The 21,398-nt window shown below is 48.0% G+C and overlaps 3 protein-coding genes across 4 annotated transcripts in view; 1 reads left to right on the top strand and 2 right to left on the bottom strand.

Annotated features, from left to right (window-relative positions):
- Positions 1 to 5,458, top strand: part of cul1b (cullin 1b) — a 17,618-nt gene extending 12,160 nt beyond the window's left edge. Inside the window, exons 15-22 of the mRNA XM_047023530.1 lie at positions 1,178 to 1,254; positions 1,654 to 1,772; positions 2,305 to 2,410; positions 2,557 to 2,604; positions 2,945 to 3,027; positions 3,134 to 3,239; positions 3,391 to 3,504; positions 4,296 to 5,458. Of these exons, the coding sequence (XP_046879486.1) occupies positions 1,178 to 1,254; positions 1,654 to 1,772; positions 2,305 to 2,410; positions 2,557 to 2,604; positions 2,945 to 3,027; positions 3,134 to 3,239; positions 3,391 to 3,504; positions 4,296 to 4,376 (734 nt within the window). The 3' untranslated portion in view covers positions 4,377 to 5,458. The remainder of the gene's footprint in view (positions 1 to 1,177; positions 1,255 to 1,653; positions 1,773 to 2,304; positions 2,411 to 2,556; positions 2,605 to 2,944; positions 3,028 to 3,133; positions 3,240 to 3,390; positions 3,505 to 4,295) is intronic.
- A 364-nt stretch (positions 5,459 to 5,822) lies between these two features.
- On the bottom strand, positions 5,823 to 14,710 carry ezh2 (enhancer of zeste 2 polycomb repressive complex 2 subunit). Of its 2 annotated transcripts, XM_047023527.1 has the most exons (20): positions 14,331 to 14,710; positions 13,245 to 13,359; positions 12,948 to 13,076; positions 12,700 to 12,819; positions 12,316 to 12,436; positions 11,964 to 12,224; positions 11,732 to 11,834; positions 11,283 to 11,446; positions 11,047 to 11,144; positions 10,389 to 10,728; positions 10,084 to 10,250; positions 9,859 to 9,953; positions 9,715 to 9,755; positions 9,334 to 9,459; positions 8,825 to 9,003; positions 8,621 to 8,716; positions 8,295 to 8,376; positions 8,084 to 8,164; positions 7,871 to 7,955; positions 5,823 to 7,792 (listed from the first exon to the last, which is right to left on the bottom strand). In XM_047023527.1, the coding sequence occupies exons 2-20, from the start codon at positions 13,350 to 13,352 to the stop codon at positions 7,732 to 7,734; spliced, it is 2,457 nt and encodes an 818-aa protein (XP_046879483.1). In that variant the 5' UTR covers positions 13,353 to 13,359; positions 14,331 to 14,710; the 3' UTR covers positions 5,823 to 7,731. The 2 variants fall into 2 exon arrangements, with proteins under 2 accessions (XP_046879483.1, XP_046879484.1); XM_047023528.1 differs by lacking the exons at positions 5,823 to 7,792; positions 7,871 to 7,955; positions 8,084 to 8,164 and having other exon boundaries at positions 8,295 to 8,452; positions 8,579 to 8,716.
- An 846-nt stretch (positions 14,711 to 15,556) lies between these two features.
- pdia4 (protein disulfide isomerase family A, member 4) lies at positions 15,557 to 21,043 on the bottom strand. The gene is made up of 10 exons (XM_047023550.1): positions 20,757 to 21,043; positions 20,217 to 20,403; positions 19,835 to 20,040; positions 19,457 to 19,595; positions 18,929 to 19,134; positions 18,590 to 18,751; positions 17,331 to 17,482; positions 16,902 to 17,058; positions 16,344 to 16,577; positions 15,557 to 16,216 (listed from the first exon to the last, which is right to left on the bottom strand). The coding sequence occupies exons 1-10, from the start codon at positions 20,830 to 20,832 to the stop codon at positions 15,801 to 15,803; spliced, it is 1,935 nt and encodes a 644-aa protein (XP_046879506.1). The 5' UTR covers positions 20,833 to 21,043; the 3' UTR covers positions 15,557 to 15,800.
- Between the last annotated feature and the right edge of the window lie 355 nt (positions 21,044 to 21,398).

Here is a 21,398-nt window from a genome sequence, read left to right as displayed (position 1 = left end):
CACACACACACACATCTGACCAACTCTGAACCCCTGGACTGTAAGAACCACACACACACATCTGACCAACTCTGAACCCCTGGACTGTAAGAACCACACACACACATCTGACCAACTCTGAACCCCTGGACTGTAAGAACCACACACACACACATCTGACCAACTCTGAACCCCTGGACTGTAAGAACCACACACATACATCTGACCAACTCTGAACCTCTGGACTGTAAGAACCACACACACACATCTGACCAACTCTGAACCCCTGGACTGTAAGAACCACACACATACACCTGACCAACTCTGAACCCCTGGACTGTAAGAACACACACACATACTGACCAACTGGACTGTAAGACCAACTCTGAACCTCTGGACTGTAAGAACCACACACACACACATCTGACCAACTCTGAACCCCTGGACTGTAAGAACCACACACATACACCTGACCAACTCTGAACCCCTGGACTGTAAGAACCACACACATACACCTGACCAACTCTGAACCCCTGGACTGTAAGAACCACACACATACACCTGACCAACTCTGAACCCCTGGACTGTAAGAACCACACACATACACCTGACCAACTCTGAACCCCTGGACTGTAAGAACCACACACATACACCTGACCAACTCTGAACCCCTGGACTGTAAGAACCACACACATACACCTGACCAACTCTGAACCCCTGGACTGTAAGAACCACACACACACACATCTGACCAACTCTGAACCTCTGGACTGTAAGAACCACACACACACATCTGACTAACTCTGAACCCCTGGACTGTAAGAATCACACACACACATCTGACTAACTCTGAACCCCTGGACTGTAATGATGGGTGTTTATACTGATTCTGATTGGCTGAAGGGATTTGCTGTTAACAAGCGCATGGCTGGAGCCTCACCACAGTTCAGTATATCTGTGCATGTACCGATTATCAGTTAACGTGTTCACTCATTAACATGTAGAGGAAAATCACTGCATCTCTACTGAAAATAAAATATCCACATTGTATTGCCTTGCTGCTAGTTAGCTCGCCAGCATTTCACCCAGAAAGAAAAGCCTTCCAATCAAGCTACTGTGCCACAACCAATAGCAACAAGATAATAATGGAGGTTCAGCAGAGTCATCGTATTGATCATAGATGTGTGTGTGTTACCAGTGGACTTCAGTATCCAGGTGTTGAGTTCTGGATCGTGGCCGTTCCAGCAGTCCTGCACGTTCGCCCTGCCGTCTGAGGTGAGCCAGCCTGGCGTCACCATCACAGCCTCCACACTCCTCCTTTAGTGGTCCATGTGTCTCACCATCACAGCCTCCACACTCCTCCTTTAGTGGTCCATGTGTCTCACCATCACAGCCTCCACACTCCTCCTTTAGTGGTCCATGTGTCTCACCATCACAGCCTCCACACTCCTCCTTTAGTGGTCCATGTGTCTCACCATCACAGCCTCCACACTCCTCCTTTAGTGGTCCATGTGTCTCACCATCACAGCCTCCACACTCCTCCTTTAGTGGTCCATGTGTCTCACCATCACAGCCTCCACACTCCTCCTTTAGTGGTCCATGTGTCTCACCATCACAGCCTCCACACTCCTCCTTTAGTGGTCCATGTGTCTCACCCGCTGTCCCCCCCTCCAGCTGGAGCGAAGCTACCAGAGGTTCACTGCCTTCTACGCCAGCAGACACAGCGGACGCAAGCTCACCTGGCTCTACCACCTGTCTAAAGGAGAGCTGGTCACCAACTGCTTCAAGAACAGGTACCTCTCTCTCCTCTCTCCTGCTCTCTCTCTGCTCTGTCTCCTGCTCTCTCCCTCTCTCCTCTCTCCTGCTCTCTCTCTGCTCTGTCTCCTGCTCTCTCCCTCTGTCCCCTCTCCTGCTCTCTCTCTGCTCTGTCTCCTGCTCTCCCTCTGTCCCCTCTCCTCCTCTCTCTCTCCTCTCTCTGCCCGCTTTATGTTATTACACTGTTAGTTATTACACTGTGATTCTATTGTTGTTACTCCGTTGCAGAGATTTAAGATTTTTCTGGTATCAGTACTTAATAATGTTTCTGACAATCCTTTACTAAAACGGGTAGTTGTAATGGCTACTTTTACTAAAGTATATGTCCACACTTATTTACTTTAACTTGAATAAAAAAGTGTAGTTAGTTCTTCAACTTTTACCAGAGCCTTTTTAAACATAAGTGTTTGTACTTCTACTTGAGTGAAGGATGAGTACTTTTTTCATCTCTGCTCCTCAGTCCTGTAGTTGTCAACAATGTTTCTCATAGTGTGTGTGTGTGTGTTGCAGGTACACCCTGCAGGCCTCTACCTTCCAGATGGCTCTGCTGCTGCAGTTCAACACTGAGGATCTATACACAGTCCAGCAGCTCACAGACAGCACACACATCAAGACCGTGAGCAGCACACACACACACACATATCCTGTCCTTTATTTATTGACTTTTTATGGAAAGCTTGTATTAAACAAAATATTGGGGCATCCAGGGAGCAGGTCTTTAGTCATGACTACCAGACATGAACTGTGTGTCTTTCCTTGCAGGACATTCTGGTTCAGGTTCTACAGATCCTGTTGAAATCCAAACTGCTGGTGAGTAATACCCCCATCCCCCATTAGAGGGGAGTGTAGTCACGTCAGTCTGTCATGCTGAAGACCTGTCTGTCTGTCATGCTGAAGACCTGTCTGTCTGTCATGCTGAAGGCCTGTCTGTCTGTCATGCTGAAGACCTGTCTTTCTGTCATGCTGAAGACCTGTCAGTCTGTCATGCTGAAGGCCTGCCTGTCTGTCTGTCTGTCATGCTGAAGGCCTGCCTGTCTGTCATGTTAAAGACCTGTCTGTCTGTCATGCTGAAGACCTGTCTGTCTGTCATGCTGAAGGCCTGCCTGTCTGTCATGTTAAAGACCTGTCTGTCTGCCTGTCTGTCTGTCAGGTCCTGGAGGATGACACAGCCAATGTAGATGAGGTGGAGTTCAAACCTGACACCCTGATCAAACTCTTCCTGGGATACAAAAAGTGAGCTCTCTCTCTTTTCCTCTCTTCCTGCTGTCTGCCTCTCTCTCTCGCCCTATAACCCTGTGTGTGTGTGTGTGTGCGTGTGTGTGTGTGCGTGTGTGTGCAGTAAGAAGCTGCGTGTGAACATCAACGTCCCCATGAAGACAGAGCAGAAACAGGAACAGGAGACCACCCACAAGAACATCGAGGAGGACCGCAAGCTGCTCATACAGGTGACAGAGAGTGTGTGTGAGAGAGAAAGTGAGAGAGAGTGTGTGTATGAGGTAATTCAGTCGGTCAATGAGATTTGAGATGTGAGTATTCCTGATACTACGTGTTAAGTATTGTGTCCTAACCCCACCCTGTGTGTGTGTGTGTGCGCAGGCAGCCATTGTGAGGATCATGAAGATGCGGAAGGTTCTGAAGCACCAGCAGCTCCTGGCTGAAGTCCTCAACCAGCTCTCCTCTCGCTTTAAACCCAGAGTCCCTGTTATCAAGGTACACACACATATTATTGCTGTCAGTTAAACACGCGGCGCTAACGCAAACCCATTTTAACTGCGTAAATGTTTTTTTTATCGCAAGATTAATGTTATTTTTGGCCTAGCAAACTTTGTCGTTTTTTTTCACATGCTGCTGCAACAACTACTGACGTTACTACAACGTCAGTAGTTGCTACAACACCACACCGGATCTAGCTAGACCAGAAACAAAACACGCATGCCGCACACACTTGTTTGGGATTGCGAGCCGGCTAAAGAGTAGTAGGCTAACGATACGTTTCGAGTGGATGGCGAGCGCGAGACACCGAAATGGATGCCAATAAGATTCTGAATGGAAAGTTTACTTTAAAAAGTTGCCAAATGGTTCCATTGACAAGACCAAAGTGATCTGTGTGTTTTGTCGTTGTGAACTGAGCTATCTTCGCAGCACGTCCAGTCTGAAATACCACTTGATGGCCAAGTACACAGCTGATGCGAATTCTCTGCCCCTTCGTCAAAGCCAGGCGCTTGCAATGTTTGCACTAAGCAATCCGATCCACTTTTCCATGTTGATAAGAGCATTAAAATTAGAAAAAATAATGGGACAAAAAGAAATTGAGGGACATTTAGAATAGTTAAAAATGTGCGATTAATCGCAAGTTAACTATGCCATTAATGCGATTAAATATTGTTCTCGTTTGACAGCACTAATATAGACACCTGTATACAGCTCTCATGCAACACACACCCCCTCTGGACTTGCTCCAAGAGGATAATCCCTTGTGCCTCTTCTTCTGTTTCTGTCAGAAATGCATCGACATCCTGATAGAGAAGGAGTATCTGGAGCGCGTGGATGGAGAGAAGGACACATACAGCTACTTGGCCTAAACACACCTGGACACAACTCACATCTTTTACCCTTAACTTTTGTTTTTCCTTTGGAATTTTTTTATTTTTTGTGTCTCTGAGTAATAAAGTGTGAGTCCCCTGAATGGTGGACACCGTCGTCGTCGTCGGAGAGTGAGAAAGAAAGTGTGGGTGTGTGAGATGGGAATACACACCTCGACAGAGAGATGGTGAACTTGAGGTGAACTCAATACCTGATCTCCCCTTCGGGACCAAACAATGATCCCATGGTCTATTACCTCTCTCACACGCTCTTAGTTTCACATGTAAATATAACTACAGACTTATAAACCCCTCGCATAGAGGGGAATTCAAGAGTACGCCTACAACCAATCAGAATGGAGCTGCATCTAAGGTTACTGCATGCTATTGGCTACCTGCGTCAGGAGTCACTGGGCTGCCCGCCTGCTGAATGATTGACAGCTAGTACAGCCTATGGAGAACTCACTGGGATGGGAGGAGGGGCCTACCTGTAATATATGTATGTTAGTGAGTGAAGCAACACTTTCGGACGGCGTTCGAAAGACTTGTGGAAACGTTCACGGACGCTTGGCTCTCCAATGAGCCCCAGGGACTTGTGTAGATCAGACATGGAGGAAACAGAATGGCAACGTTTAAACAGTGGGGAAGAAGAGTGTTGTTGGCCATTTTAGAATTGACCACAGGACAGAACTGTTGTCTTAATAAGATGAAGAAAAAAAACGAGTACCTTGTACTTTGTCAATGAATGACGTACGGCTTCAAATTATGTCTTGGGGAAATAAAATAAGAGAACTTTTCAAGTACCACATGAGTACTATCTATACCTAATGAGAACCAAGTGGTGTTTGCTTGTTATGACGTGCTCACGTTAGGCTGACTGGGAGGGGCTGCATCATCCAGAGGTTTCATGCAACTCTTCTACACAAGTGCCTGGGGGCGTGGCTAGAAACGCTGGGGGCGTGGCTAGATACGCTGGGGGTGTGGCTAGACACGCTGGGGGCGTGGCTACATGGTTTAAACCATTTGTATAGTGTGGTTCATTTTCTAAATGTGTGATGAATTAAAAGTTAAAGGTTTCTTTACACCTGCCTGTAATTCTTTCTCTCCTGCCAGCTGCTCTGTTCTTCTGTAGCTCTTGGTGGTGTCATAAGGGCAATTACACCGTCTTGTAGGAAGTAACTTTGCAGGAACCCTCGGTGGCTCAGTGGGTATATGTGTTTACCATTGAGTCTACTGCCAAACACAGTACCCCTGGTTCAAATTTCGCTCAAACCAATAAATCATTCATTCTACTGATATCGGTTAAGTAATATACATGTTCAAATAGTTACAATAAAAATAAATAATGACTAAATGTAAGATGATGTAACCTCTATCCACTCGAATTTCACCTAAAGGTGAGGGGTTTGCATGCCTGGGTTTAACAGAACACACACACGACTGACCAATTTTCCAATATTTTATTCTGCATCACTTTGACAGTATTCCCTGTAAACATTTTAGCACCGTGGCAGGGAGCCCTGTCAGACGAAGAGGGGAGAGGGTCCCGTCTACGACCCTAACGCCCGAACAGAAATGTACACCCCCAGGGCTGTCTGGGACCTCTCACCAGTCAGAAGGGACCCCTCACCAGTCAGAAGGGGCCCCTCACCAGTCAGAAGGGGCCCCTCACCAGTCAGAAGGGGCCCCTCACCAGTCAGAAGGGGCCCCTCACCAGTCAGAAGGGACCCCTCACCAGTCAGAAGGGACCCCGCCAGACGACCAGGACCGTGGAGGACCCGTCAGCCTCACCGACAGACACCTCTGAACATCAGCCTGTTCACTAGGCCCACCACAGCTAAAGCCCACAATAAATTCCTGGTAGAAAAACCAACTAGAGATGGAACCCCCCATAGTAAAGCTGTGTGTCTTGTTTGATTCAAGGCTGGTATTATTGCTTCAAGTCAGTCAGACGTTTCATCAGCAAGTCAGTTTCCATAAGCACCAGTTAAACTAGGACCAGGCTTCACAAGGTCCCAGAACAGCATCAACTATTCAAGAGATTTGACTTTTTAAATGTTCTCCCCCCCCCCCCATAAGTAACTTGGGGCGGTGCTCTAAGTGTCTCCCTTCACGTCGACTCTCATTCAGCTTGGGGCCTGTCTCAATCCCCTCACACATCCTTCCTTCCTTCCTCCTCACTAGGCAGACCTACAGCAGTATCGTAGTGTCTGCAGCCTAACAGGAAGGAGGGGAGTTGTGAGTATGGACCCAAGCCGCCCAGGGATGCCGACTCCACAGCCTCCAGCGCTCTGGGCTGTCCTGCCAACGCTGGGGTCTACTGATCATGCAGGAAAACATCTGGGATCAACAGTGGTGTTTAGACAGTGGCGAAGGGCTCTAATCAAGTGTACTAGTCAACGTTCTGAGGAAGATTCAAGGCACAGCAGAAGACTCAGGGTCCAAATACATCCGATTATCTTACAACAACAAAACCTTACATTAAGGAGAAGGGGGGAAAAAATACAATAATCTAAAAGAGTTACAATGATTTTGGTTGTCACGGAGACAGTTTAGGTGCTGGTGACAGGACCAGAACATCAGTTTATCACCACACAGCAGGAACAGGTCGTCATGGTGACCGTTACACACCATTCTAGGCCGTCGTTACCGTAGTGACTGCCGTGGGGCCACCTGGTGGTGGTGGCGGCGGCGTGTGAACAACGTAACCAAGACGATCAGGAGGGGGGGGGGGGGGCGCGCCTCACAATCTGGTTTGTCATACCATTTTTACAGACACACACACTCTCTCTCTCACACAAACACACACACACACACACACATCTGATATCCTGTAAGGATGGAATGTTTGTTCCTAAAAGGTTCTGAATAACGAGTTTCGACCAGACAGCAGGTGATTCATTCACCAGACCAACTCAGTGATTCACTTTCCAGATTGACTCAGTGATTCATTCACCGTGTATAAAAGTAGCACCAAACTAGTGGTCTGGTGTGTTTCTTGTGATTCTGCTGTGAGCACCAGAGTAACATCCAGTCCCAGGTTCCAGAAGAGGAAGATTTGGTGATAGAAAAACAACGATCAAAGAGCTCGAAAGAGGCGGGAAAAGCAAGGCCTGGTAGAAAAGAACAGTGACAAAGACAAAGATCCATAACTCCTGAAGGATTCCTGCAGCTGCACCCACGGCCTGTCACCTGGGGTTTCCTGACGAGTGGACAGAGCGTGTGTGTGCGAGTGTGAGAGAGAGAGTGTGTGTGTGTGTGTGTGTGTGTGAGTGCGTGTGAATAAGAGAGAGGGAGCGTGTGTGTGTGGGTGTGTAAGGCTGTTGTGTTGACCCAGACAGGGCTGGGAGCAGCCTCAGGCCAGCTCCATCTCTCTCTCGATCCCCACATACTTCAGGGCGTCAGCCTGGCTGTACCTGAGGAGAGGGTTGGGGTTAGTACAGCGACGCCCCCCCGTCACCGCGGTAACCCCATACTATGACCATGTGACTGACCTGTAGTCAAAGAACAGCTCTTCTCCAGTCTGGATGGCCCTCTTAGCAAAGATCCCAATCCTGTGGTCCCCATTCACCATCATCACTGAGGAGGAGGGAGGAGGAGGAGGGAGGAGGAGCATTAGAACAGCAGCAGTTGACCAGGTGTGATCATCAGCTTCTCTATCACCACCCAGATCTGACCCCATAGCCTGACCTCTGACCCCCGCTCACCTTTTGCATAGCAGTTGGGGTTAACGGAATGGTTGGCGAAGCGAATCTTGTTTCCCTTCCTGGTGGCGTCCACCACGAAGTCTGCAGGAGGGAAGAAGTCATCTCTACTGATCAAGATACACCAGCTCCTCCATATGGGAGACTGTGTGTGTGTGTGTGTGTGTGTGTGTGAGACACGTGTGTGTATGGCATCTGTGTGTGTGTGTGTTACCGTTGTTCAGGTTGAACAGGAAGCTGCACATGTATTTGTCGTAGACCTTCCCTCTGCGGTCAGCCTCATCCTGGGAGATGATCTACAGACATACACGCACTCACGTCACACACACAGGTCCTACACACTTACGCTACACACACACACACACATGGTACCTCTCCACAGTACTCAGAGATGAACACACACACACAAGGTACCTCTCCACAGTACTCAGAGATGAACACACACACACATGGTACCTCTCCACAGTACTCAGAGATGAACACACACACACATGGTACCTCTCCACAGTACTCAGAGATGAACACACACACACATGGTACCTCTCCACAGTACTCAGAGATGAACTCGTTCTTGTGGACGGGCTCCTTGATGAAGATGCCCCACCCTGCCACATCAGATGGAGCTAGCAGCAGGTGCTGAGGAACACACACACGGGATTCTCAGAGAAAGGAAATACATGTTTTCCTGTGCGTGTGTGCGGCTTGTGAGTGTGTGCAGCCTGTGTGTGTGTGTGTGTGCTCTACCTTCTTGGCTCCTCTCTGGATGGAGCAGTTCTTGCAGGAGAGGTTCTTGCTGCCCCAGTGCTCGGCCGCCCCGCAGGTCAGACACAGGTCAGGGTCACACTCCCTCACCGCCAGGTAGCACGGGCACTGCTTGGTGTTACACTGTGCCTTACACCTGCAGCCAGGGAAACGGTTCTGGCCTGCGCACACACACACACACACATCACAGGTTAGAGTGTGTGTGTGAAAGTGGAGTCAGATGGCTGAGTGGTTAGGGAATCGGGCTAGTAATCAGAAGGTCACTGGTTTGATTCCCGGCCATGGCAAATGACGTTGTGTCCTTGGGCAAGGCACTTCACCCTACTTGCCTCAGGGGGAATGTCCCTGTACTTACTGTAAGTCGCTCTGGATAAGAGCGTCTGCTAAATGACTAAATGTATATGTAAGTTTGACATTCCTGGTCTGTGTGTGTCAGTGTGTTCTCCTACACAGATCATTCAGTGTGTGTGTGTGTGTGTGTGTGTTCGTACACTCAGAGCTGCACTGGCAGAATTTCTCGCAGAAGTTCTGGGCGGTGACACATGGGCAGGAGGAGTCACATGGCTGCCTGGGGTGGTCACATGGCTGGTAGTTGTACACGTGATTGGAGGAGCCATCTGAAAAGGGGGAGGAGTCACAAGGCTCAGACTATGGCAACTGGAAAAAACGCATGTGCTTCTCTTCAGTATGTCAGATTTGATTTCAAACAAGGAAGTTAATATGAACCTATGTATATAGATAAATAGATATCTACATATCTATACATTTATCTATATACATCACTGCTTCTAAAGTATACATCTATATACTTACTTATCTACACATCTACATATCAATGCTCTGATACTGAAGAGCTTTTCACCAACACCTACCTTTTTTTAGCTGGATCTTCCTGCAGTGCGTGGCCCACAGCCTAAACAATAACATGACCAGGATCATCATCATCATCAGTAGCTGCTTAGTGAACACATAGGTCAAGTAGGCAGGGCTGTGTTGTCGTGGGCGGAGCTTTGTACCTGTGTCTCTTCCTCTTCTTGCGAGGGGGCGTGTCCTCGTCCTCTGCCGGGGCACGAGCGATGATGCTGGACTCCTTCACCCTGAACTCATACACCTGACACACACACACACACACACAGGGGTTTGTATTTCTATTCTGGTGGGGTCCGACCATTCAAAATTGTGTTTTCTAACCCTAACCCTTAATGTAATTCTAACCCTCACACACACACACACACACACACCTGTCTGCAGGTCTTGCTGCCTATGAGGCGTGCGATGGCACAGTAGTTGCTGTAGTAGGTTCCTATGAGCACTCTGAAGAGAGAAGCCTCGGCCCCACTCCAGTCCACAGCTTCAGCCTCACACAGCAGCTGCAGCTGCACCGGGGTCTGGCACCGCCACGTCCCCTCTGGAGCGAGCGCACACACACGCACACACACACACACACACACACACACACACACACACACACACCATTAGTAGACAAGATCATTCTCATGTTTGTGTGTAGGTGTACATGTAGCTGCATAGGTGTGTGTGTGCATACCTGAGCTGCTGGTGGTCTCATCCTTCTTATCGTTGTCAAGGTCTTCGTCCTTATCGTTGTCAAGGTCGTCATCTTTCTCGTTGTCATGGTCGTCATCCTTATCGTTGTCAAGGTCGTCCTCCTTATCGTTGTCAAGGTCGTCATCCTTATCGTTGTCAAGGTCATCATCCTTATCGTTGTCAAGGTCATCATCCTTATCGTTGTCACTATCCATGTCTTTGGTATCCGAAGCAACGGTGGGGGTGCTGGGCCGGCTGTTGGGCTGTCGTCCCCGGCGACGGACGATAGTGCGTTTGGAGGGAGTCTTCCCCCTGTCGGCCGCCCCTCCCTCTGGGTACTCCTGGACACAGCAGCAGCACAGTCATACGGACGGGATGAACACAGATGACCAATACCATCCTACCAGCCTGTCCGCCGATGACCAATACCATCCTACCAGCCTGTCCACTGATGACCAATACCATCCTACCAGCCTGTCCGCCGATGACCAATACCATCCTACCAGCCTGTCCGCCGATGACCAATACCATCCTACCAGCCTGTCCACTGATGACCAATACCATCCTACCAGCCTGTCTAGTGACCCCGTCACCCTCCTACCAGGGTTGTGGTCCCGTCTGGTTAGAGTTAAGGTGATAGAGTTGGTTGTGGTACCCACCTGGACCAGGTACATGTAGCAGTGCAGGCCGCAGGGCTTGCTGTCCACCTGGTTCTCCATGTTCTTACGCTTGTAGGTGTTGGGGGTGGCGTGGAACGCTACGAGGAGGGGAGGATGGGGGTCTTACACTTTGGTTCCTGTATTACATTTTCAGTTGTTTTCATAAACTTGATTATTCTGGAAATTATCGTATGTGTAAGTGTTCCATCTGTCTAAGTGTTTGTGTGTGTCCTCACGGTGCAGGAAGCAGTCGTATTTGAAGCAGCGTCTGCAGAACAGCGTGTGGAAGGAGTGGAGGCTCTGTTCCCTCTGGACGGAGCGGGCGTGAGGGCCGTCGATGTTGGGGGTGCACTCTGGAGGCAGAGCGCCAGGCTGCTGCTGCTCCGTCAGCTCTTTGTACCTGCACGCACACACACACAGGTTACACACAAACACACACACACAGGTTACACACACACACAGGTTACACACACACACACACACAGAGGTTACACACATGGGCAGGCCGGCACCTTGCATGGCAGCTCCGCCTCCGTCCGTATGTGTGAGTATGAACGGGTGAGTATGAATGAGTGAATGAGAGGCAAAATGTAAAGCGCTTTGAGTGCCGCTAAGGTAGAGCACACGCTGTATAAATGCAGTCCATTTACACTGTCACACACATACACAAGTTACACACACACACTTCTCTTTGAGCTCCTCTGTGGAGCCCTTGTCAGGGAACATGGAGGAGATGGCTTCAAAGATCTTATCAGAGGGAAACTTCTTCGAGTCCTCACTGCTTCTGCCTGAAAACAAACACACACACACACAAAGGTTACACACTAAAAATGGGGTCATCAAGAAAGATCAGATATTACCATCAACTACCAAATGTCTCTTAACTGTTCAGAAAATCAGAATCATTGGTCTCTTACTCTCTGTGCTGTTGAGGGGGTCTGTGAGGGGGTCTGTGAGGGTGTCTGTGAGGGGGTCTGTGGGGGGGTCTTTGGGGGGGTCTGCGAGGGCCTCGTTGGGGGTCTCTTTGGGGGGGTCCTCTGAGAGCTCCTTGGTCTGGCACGCCTCCACCTTCTCCAGTTTAAAGTCCTGCTCCTCCTCCTCTTCTTCCTCGTTGTCGCTGTACTGAGTGAGGGCGCTCACCAGCTCCACAAAGATCTCATCGTTGATGAAGCCGCACTCTGCAACCACACACACAATGAACTGAATCCAGGTAAAGACAGTCTTGCACAAGATCAGGTTTGTGTGTATAGGTGTGTGTCCGTGTCTCACCCCTGTCCCCGTGGACTTTGCCGTCGTAGTTCTTGATGAGTTCCTCTATGAAGGTTCCATCCTGGTCCAGAACCTCGTCCCCCATGTAGGGGATGTTGTGGAGCACCGTCTCATCCTCTACCTGGGGGGGAGGGGGAGAGAGGCAGGGTGAGGAAAGGGGCAGGGGAGGAGGGCAGGGGCAGGGCGAGGCAGGGTGAGGAGAGGAGGGGCAGGGTGAGGAGAGGCAGGGCGAGGAGGGGCAGGGTGAGGAGAGGAGGGGGGGAGGAAGGGATGGATGAGAGGAGGAAGGTATGAGAGGTGGTGGCAAAAGTGGAGGAGAGTTACATTGGGGTAACAGACATTTAGAACTCGCTTCAACAGAGCAGTGTGTGTGTGTGTGTGTACCATGAAGTTCTGCTGCAGGGGCGACCAGGAGTACATGACGGGGACGGAGGCCACAGCGTTGAGGGTCTTCAGAGGGATCACCTGCTTGGGGAACTCTGAGAAGCTGCTGTCCACCATACACTGCTCCCACCCAGGACACAGCGGGCAGGACGTCACACACACACACACACAGCATGTACACCTGTGAGTGAGTGTGTGTGTCTGTGTGAGAGAGTGTGAGTGTGTCTGAGTGTGTAAAGCACACTCACCTCTCTGGCCCCCCGCAGAGAGCTTACTGAAGTCATGATGTGAACAGGCTGGATGCGTCGAGTCCTCCACTCCTGGTTCAGAATGTCTGTCCGTTCCAGAATCTTCTGACGGTTGGAGTTGAACATGCTCTGGAAGAGAATGGAGTGTGGATAAGCGAGTGTGTGTGGATGAGTGAGAGAGTATTTGAGACATGAGTCATGAGTGAGAGTTTCAGCGGAGGTGCGAGACATGAGTGAGTCTGTATCAAGGTGTGAAATGTTGCAGACATTAATACAGACGTGTGTGTGTGTCTGTACCTTGACCTCATCAGCTCGTCTGAAGCGTTTGAGTTGTCGTAGCCTCATGTACTCAGACTTCACTCTCTTCTTCCAGCACACTGGCCCCCTTTTCCCTGTTAGCACCATGATCAGCCTGGAGCACACACACACAGCTGCTTACAGACTCATCATACAATTCAGCATGTGCTTTTACATACAGCCAAGATACACATCTATTCTACGGAAGAAGACACACTTTTGCGCTGTGCTTAGATAAGAAACCAGGATTGCATGCGCGTGAACGTGTTTTGTTGTTTTGTTCTCTGCATCTGAAGCTTCACTTGTTGCTTTTAAACTGCACGTGCTGCCTTAGTGGAGTTAAGTTCACATCTCATCCCTTAAGATTTAGAACTAAATGAATGTGATTTTAGTACCAGTGGCAGGTGGCTGAATAGCGACCCCATTTGACCACAGACCTCTGAAGAGACGAGTTCTTCCAAGTCGGAGTGAACACATTTCTAGCTAGCTACTGGAGATGACTACTTCGACTGACACTGACGTGTAGGATAGCTAGCCAACTCGCTAACTAAGCACTAGCTTTTGTGTTTATAGATGAAATTATTGATTTGTGTTGATGTTCTTATGAGTATTTAACAAGACTGTCTGGACAGAATTCTTGTGAAAGATACCCAGATTAAAAAAATATATTTGGCGAGATTGATATCAATGCGGAAACCGGGAGTTAAGTGGCTTGTCTTGACATCACGTCACACATGCTAGCTAGACTAGCTGGCTAGCCATCGATGCCGGATAAAGCTTTGTGACATTATTTCATCGCTGAGCTTTAAGAGTAATTTACTAAACAAAGAAAAATAGAAGCGATGTCCTGTCGTGTTACACATGTTTACAAGTTGATTTAATACGTGTACTAGCTATCTGGATGTTTTTTGCTGCCGGTAACTTTCCAAATAGACCTAAATCATCATTTAGAAATCCAACACGAGCACAACTGAACTAGCTAGCCTTTTAGCATGCAAGCTAAAGCCAAGGAAGCAAGCTCAGTCTTGCGGTATTTCTCCGTCATTCAGAAACACAAACAACAGTGCATTTGACAGCGTTTCATACCTGTGGAGGGAGGTCAATGCTCATTCAACGAAGTGACTTGAAATCAATCGGACCACCGTTCATGCACAAAATTGTCTGTGTTTTCGGGGTTACTACTGCTGGCTAGCTCTCCCGGTGAGGGGCTAACGATTCACCTCGCGCGGCCACTGTCAGCTCTCCGAACACCGGCTGGTTTTCTGCTTGGTACACAAAGCCTGGCGCTTTTTTTTACCACGCCTTAATACATAAATTATGTGACAGTTAGATACTGCCAACTGAAATAAACGCATCAAATTTGACAGATTATCAGTGCTGGTTTTATGTTCAATCTTTCCGCCTCAGCAACTATTCAAACATCTCTGTCTCTTCACTCGCCGCCTACTCTGACTACCGCAGATTCAACGAGCGCCAAACACATGAACCAATCACCGACGCCTATACTCAGACGTCTCACCGTGCTGTTATGCAATAGGTCCAATTGTAACCTAAAGCTAACCAATAAGCGCGAGTGCCGAGTAGGGGGCCCGGAACGGGGAACATGTGGAGAACTTCTTTGTTCTCTACGTTTCAACGACAAATCCTACATAATGTTTTGATTTTCGGACATGACACCATCTACACTAGATGGCTACACATAGATTTATAAATACATTTCTAATCCAAACATTTTATTAGGTCACGTTGTTATAATAAGTAACGCTTGAATGTAAACATATTGCGTCTTGTTAACGACTGATGTACTTGTATATATGGTGTATGTACACCATATACGTATGTATGATGGTGATGGTGTATGACGTCTTGTCGACAAACAGACACCCTATGTACATCTATTCTAGACACACATTGCACGTAAACCTGGTAACCCCGGCTGCATCTCAATAATGTACACCGATAGCCTTCCCTCAATCGTTACGATTGCTCACGATGAGACTATAACAGCACACACAAATAAGAGCCAGTTGTCAACACTGTTGATTCCTCAGTTTAATTAAATCCTGTATAAAATATGGATTTCGCGAGAGATGAATGTAAGGATCTAGTTGAAACTATTCAGTCGCATCCTTGCACGTTTACCCAGCCAGGGTCAACTGGTTTATTAGACCCCGCCTCCTCTATACATTCATTGGTTACCAGCAGGTTAGCGACAGACAACATGATTGGTTGCATATTTACGTGACCATGTTGTACTCAAAGCTATTTGATAGGCATTTCAATTTGGATGGCCATCACCACTCACCAAGAAATATTTTTTCATAACATTTTATTTAAAAAGACTTAGAAATCTAGAACACGATGCAGAGGCTACATGCTCGTTTGGAAATGGGGGGCAAAAAATAATCTCTTGACTTATCAGAAACAAAATGGTTGAATATCAGGATCAGAGCGATTCAGTAAGCCCTCTCTTTCCTGTTGAGATGTTCCCCGTCATCTCCAGGGTATTCACACCCCACACTAGCATGGGAGAGTTCTCAGCTGCACAAGAGACACTCAAAGTTCATCTCTTTTCTGCGATAGCCGTGTGGCATGCTCTTCCAAAAACTTACTAAATCCTTCTATCGTTCTGTCGCCTCCTTCGAATTTGATGGGGTTTTGCTTGCTGTTGCTAGGCGCCAGGTAAATGGTGGGGAAGCCCTCTGTTTTGTAGCTGTCGTTGGGGATGTCGTTAGCGGTGGCGTCCATCTTGGCTATGACGATGTCCTTCTCTCCCTTGTACTTCCTGCCCAGGGCCAGGTAGTCTGGCTCCAGCTTCTTGCAGTGGCCGCACCACGGCGCGTAGAACTCGATCAGGACGTCCTTCTTCTCATCCATGACGATCTCGTCGAAAGTGTTCCCCACAACGACCTTCACTGGTCCTTTGTTGTTCTTAGGGGGGGGCTGAGACTTGATGATGGGCTTCAGTTTTCCTGGGGAAAGGAAGGGAGGTGAGGCAACATCACTATATGGTAAATGGTGGATCAATGCACAACGATCAATTGAATCTGAATTTGTCATACATACATATATTTTTTTTTAACCAACTGTAAAACATACCTTTCTTGAAGGCCATCACAAAGTCTCTGAGAACGTCAGCATCGAACTCCTCAGGCTCCATGGAGAACTTCTTGCCTCCATCTCCCAGAATCCCCACGTTGACTTCCTCCCCGCTGTCTGCGAGCCCCAGGCCCTTCAGCTCGTCAGCGTAGTCCTCCTCGTCCGCGATGGCAAAGGTGTACTCTGGGAAGTCCGAGGCCACCTCCAGCACTTTGGCCCTCCAGAACTGGGTGGCTGCAGGAATCAGGAACACAGAGAGAGGGGGGATGAGGGTTGAGGCTGGTTTAGGTGCAGTGTTGCGTGCGTCCCCATGTGATATTGCTTTTAAAAAGGGGCTTCACAAATACAATTTGATGACAAACCTAGAGCCATGATAATTCAACAGTTGAGCCATCACTATCTTCATGCTGGCATTATTTAATGCAACACAGTCCATCCCATTAAGGGTAATCATATATTTGGACTGTCACCTAACCAGACAACACTAGTAAATAAGCACATTAAAACGTACATCACCAACAAGCAGCTCATGTCCTACACAGGAAGTCGGACACCTACCCTTCCTGTAGTCGAAGCTGAAGTCCACTCCGTAGTAGACCACCACCAGAGGCCTCTTGGAGTAGCGCTTGGCATCGTTGCTTTGCTTCCTGTGTCCCACCAGAGGAAGAGACGACTTCCTGAAGAAGTCCTGAACGTCTGGGACCGATGTGGAGCCCTGAAGCAGCACAGCCACAGGAGGTTAGGCTACTTCTGGAGATGAGTCTAACATTTAACTGACAGTCATGTCTTAATAAATGTAAAAAATTTAAATAAATAATTCTAATTTTAATTACAATGAATTTCTAATTTATATAAAAAAAAAAAATGTCAATTTAGAATTGTATTTCTTAAAATAAAATTTTATTTTAATAAATTACATCCATGTACAGCTCCACCCAAATTGCCATTATAAAATACAGTACAAAAATCCTTTGTGATCCAGCCTACCTGAATAGTGAGAGTCAGTGACGCCGGCTCGTATTTGGAGCGGAACTTCTCTGGCTGGATGGAGACAACCTGGCCAGGGGAACCCTTCACCAGCCTGGCCACCTCAGAGCTGAAGCTGTGCAGGAACTTGAAGTCCTCCCTGAGAGAGTTACCTGCAGGCCCAGAGCTCATTACACACAGGGACAACACAACCTCCAACTGTGCTGTTCCTTTATATCAATAGGTTCTTCCCAAGCACTTCCCTTAATTTACAATTAAACAACATGAACCGCTATAAGTGCAAGTGTACCTGTATAAAAACAAGCTACAATAAAAACTATATCACAGCGAGTACAATAATTAAAATCAGTTACCACTAACCACAAGAGCAACAAGTCTCTAAGCAAGAGGCATTGTGATCCTTGAGGAAACTAGTAACTAATCGGGTCAAGCAAACCATTCCTAAGTACTGTTGTACTCCCAGGACAAGTGCGTCTTAATGCCTCACACAGAATCATATTTGCTGAATAAAAGTATTACTTTAGTACTCAAATCTAGGGAAGGGTGCAACTCCAAAGATGGGCATTTAACGAGTATAGATCACCTCTAATTTCACCTAAACCAGTGATTCTCAGGGACCCCCCGTCCTGCCTGTTTTAGATGTATCCCTGCTCAACACACTTGATTCAAGAGAATGGATCGTTACATAGCTCAGCAAAAGCCTGGTCCACTTGAATCAGGTGCGAGGCAGCAGGGAAACATAATAAACATGTAGGACAGGGGGTCCCTGAAGACCAGGGTTGAGACCCGCAGGTCTAGACCCTCAGAGAAGACCAGGGTTGAGACCTGCAGGTCTAGACCCTCAGAGAAGACCAGGGTTGAGACCCGCAGGTCTAGACCCTCAGAGAAGACCAGGGTTGAGACCTGCAGGTCTAGACCCTCAGAGAAGACCAGGGTTGAGACCCGCAGGTCTAGACCCTCAGAGAAGACCAGGGTTGAGACCTGCAGGTCTAGACCCTCAGAGAAGACCAGGGTTGAGACCCGCAGGTCTAGACCCTCAGAGAAGACCAGGGTTGAGACCCGCAGGTCTAGACCCTCAGAGAAGACCAGGGTTGAGACCCGCAGGTCTAGACCCTCAGAGAAGACCAGGGTTGAGACCCGCAGGTCTAGACCCTCAGAGAAGACCAGGGTTGAGACCTGCAGGTCTAGACCCTCAGAGAAGACCAGGGTTGAGACCCGCAGGTCTAGACCCTCAGAGAAGACCAGGGAAAGCTACTCACAGGCTTCCATGTAGATTTCGTAGGCCTCGTCGTCGTCGTCTTCGGAGAACACGCCCACGATGACAACGTCATCGCCGTCTTTGATGAGCTCCTGCACCTGCTTGGCTGTCTGCACCTGCTTGGAGGGAGGCCCCGCCTGCTCACTCATGTAGTTCACAATGCCTGGAGAGAGCAGGGGATGGGTAGAGGTGAGTGGGTGAGTGAGAGACAGGTAAGTGAGACAGATAGAGAGGACAGACAGAAAACTCATCTAGCTCAGACCCCCCCCCCCCCCCCCCCCCCCCCAAAAAAAAAAAAAAAAAACTAATGCAAAACACACAAACTTCATAAGGTACGTACCAAACTTCTCTCTGGGTCCGTTGTAATCGAAAGCCTTGCCCTTCCGGAAGATCTTCAAGGTGGGATACCCAGTCACCCCGAAGCGGGAGGCCAGGTCGCTCTGGACGGTGGCGTCCACCTTGCCCAGGGGGATGGGAGGAGAACGCAGGCTGAGCTCCTTGGCTGCCTTCTCGTACTCAGGAGCCAGCTGCTTACAGTGGCCACACCTGGTGACACAACACCACTTCCTGTTACTCGGCAGACACTACTTATCCAAAGTTACATAGAAATACAGCATGTAGCGATAGCAGAAGAATCATTTAGTGACATTTTTCTCGGTCAAGTCATACATTTTTTTTATCTGTTCCTGTTTATAGGGGAGTCAGATGGCTGAGCGGTGAGGGAGTCAGGCTAGTAATCAGAAGGTTGCCGGATCGATTCCCCGCCGTGCCAAATGACGTTGTGTCCTTAAGAGCGTCTGCTAAATGACTAAATGTCATGTAAAAATGTTTATATTCCCTAGCCATGCAGTGTTCCCTTCAGACTGACCAGGGGGCGTAGAACTCCACCAGGATGATGTCAGCGTTGTTGACCACCACGTCAAAGTTGTCGTTTGTCAGAACCAGCGTGGCCTCTGGGGGGGGCTGCCAGTCGGGCTGGGACACCTCCTTCACCCGAGCCACAATGGCTGAAACACAGAACCACTCGCATTATGTCAGAACCAAAATGGCTGCCACACAGTCATATTAAAGGCCCGTCCAGAAAAGACAAGATGGATGTTTATAAACCACTCTTTTTCCACAAAATACATTTCACCTGGCTGCATTATTCTTGTACAGTATCCCCTCCCCCCATAACCTAAACCAACAAGGTGTTGTATAAATAATAGTGGATTACTAAGAGGCAGGGACCTTATGGTAGACCTACCTTCCTCTGTCCGTTCAGCGTCATATTCAACCGCCTCTCCCTTCTTCAGGATTTTGAAGGTGGGGTAACCAGACACCTCAAACCTCTGTCCCAGAGCGCTGGACTTGGTAGCGTCCACCTTGGCCACAGGGACAGGAGGGTCACTGTTTTTCAGAGACTGGGCGATCTTCTCGTACTCTGGTGCAAACTGCTTGCAGTGACCACACCTAAACATTTGTCGAATTAAAAGGTTTGTTAGAAGTTGTGTAATTTTTTTTCAAAAGTCCCCACTCAAATGATTCAATCAAAGCTTCTTATTTGGAAAAAAATGGGTAACGATAATTTTCTGATAACGATAATTGCACCATATTTTCATCATGTGACAAACGTAACGTCAACTCACCAGGGTGCGTAAAACTCAACGAGCACGGTGTCCTTCCCCTCTATGAAGGTGTCGAAGTTGCTGTCAGTCAAGACCAGAACTCCGTTTTCTTCTTTCACTTCTGATCCTCCATCTTCATCAGTCTCCTCGTCTTCCTCATCGCTCTCGGTGTCATCGGCATCACTATCGCTGTCCAGTCCTGCGTCATCTTCAACAAGGACCGAGATTTGGTTTGCCACAGGCAGAACAGACAACGGCAGAAGAAATACATTGTTTGCAAGGAAATAGAACCACTTCTAAGAACTACAGAACACGTAGCTATCGTTTTATGTGGATTCGTAAAACATTAATTTGATTCACGTGTGCACCATCAGTAGGCTAAAGTAACTGAACTAGCAAGCTAGCTAGCTACTATAACGTCAACTAGATTGCAGGATATCTGTCGAGACGGGCTACACCGTAACATAGCCGAATGGTTAAGGAAACAAAGGTGAAAAAGGTTGCAACTGCATTCATGCAACCCTGAAATCTAGACTAGATATCTAAGGACAGAATACATACCATCATCACAACGGACAACTGTCGCAAAATGGGCAACCCCAAGCAACACCATCAAGAGCAACGCTATTTTCCTCATTGTGCGAAATTCCGGATGCTATCTGTGCAAGAAGCTTCTCTGAATATATCCAGCTAATTACACTGGTATCATCCAAGTAGTGTTGCAGTGGTTGTATTACAGCTGCGTGGTTCGTTGTAAAGTTGATCAGGTCGTTATCTGCGGTTTCATGCCAGTCTTCTGGAAACACGCTACCCACCTCCCGACTTGAACTTGTCTGACTTGCCACCATCTCATTGGCTGTCATCATTCTCTTTCTTCCAATCATCTATCGCCACTCAACTCCCCAGACCTGCACGTCGGACGGTGTTATTGGACGGTTCTTAGGATACAGAAGCTAGTTGGACCAGGTACAATTTGTGCAAATAATTTCGTGAAAGTCGAAGAACTTGGAAAACAACTTTATCGTTGCAGGTAATAAAAATACAAAGTGGGAACGCACGCCAAACTTTTTTTACCCCTTGGAACGCATAATCTGAGCGACATGAATTTTTAACTTTTTTTAATAATTAGTCAGCAGTTTCAAAGAACATTGTTCATACATATCTTATATTAAGAAAGAAAAAAACTATATCATATCAGTACAT

Source organism: Hypomesus transpacificus, chromosome 8, assembly GCF_021917145.1.
Source record: "Hypomesus transpacificus isolate Combined female chromosome 8, fHypTra1, whole genome shotgun sequence".
Lineage (NCBI taxonomy): Eukaryota > Metazoa > Chordata > Actinopteri > Osmeriformes > Osmeridae > Hypomesus > Hypomesus transpacificus.
This window is presented reverse-complemented; position numbering and strand designations above follow the sequence as displayed.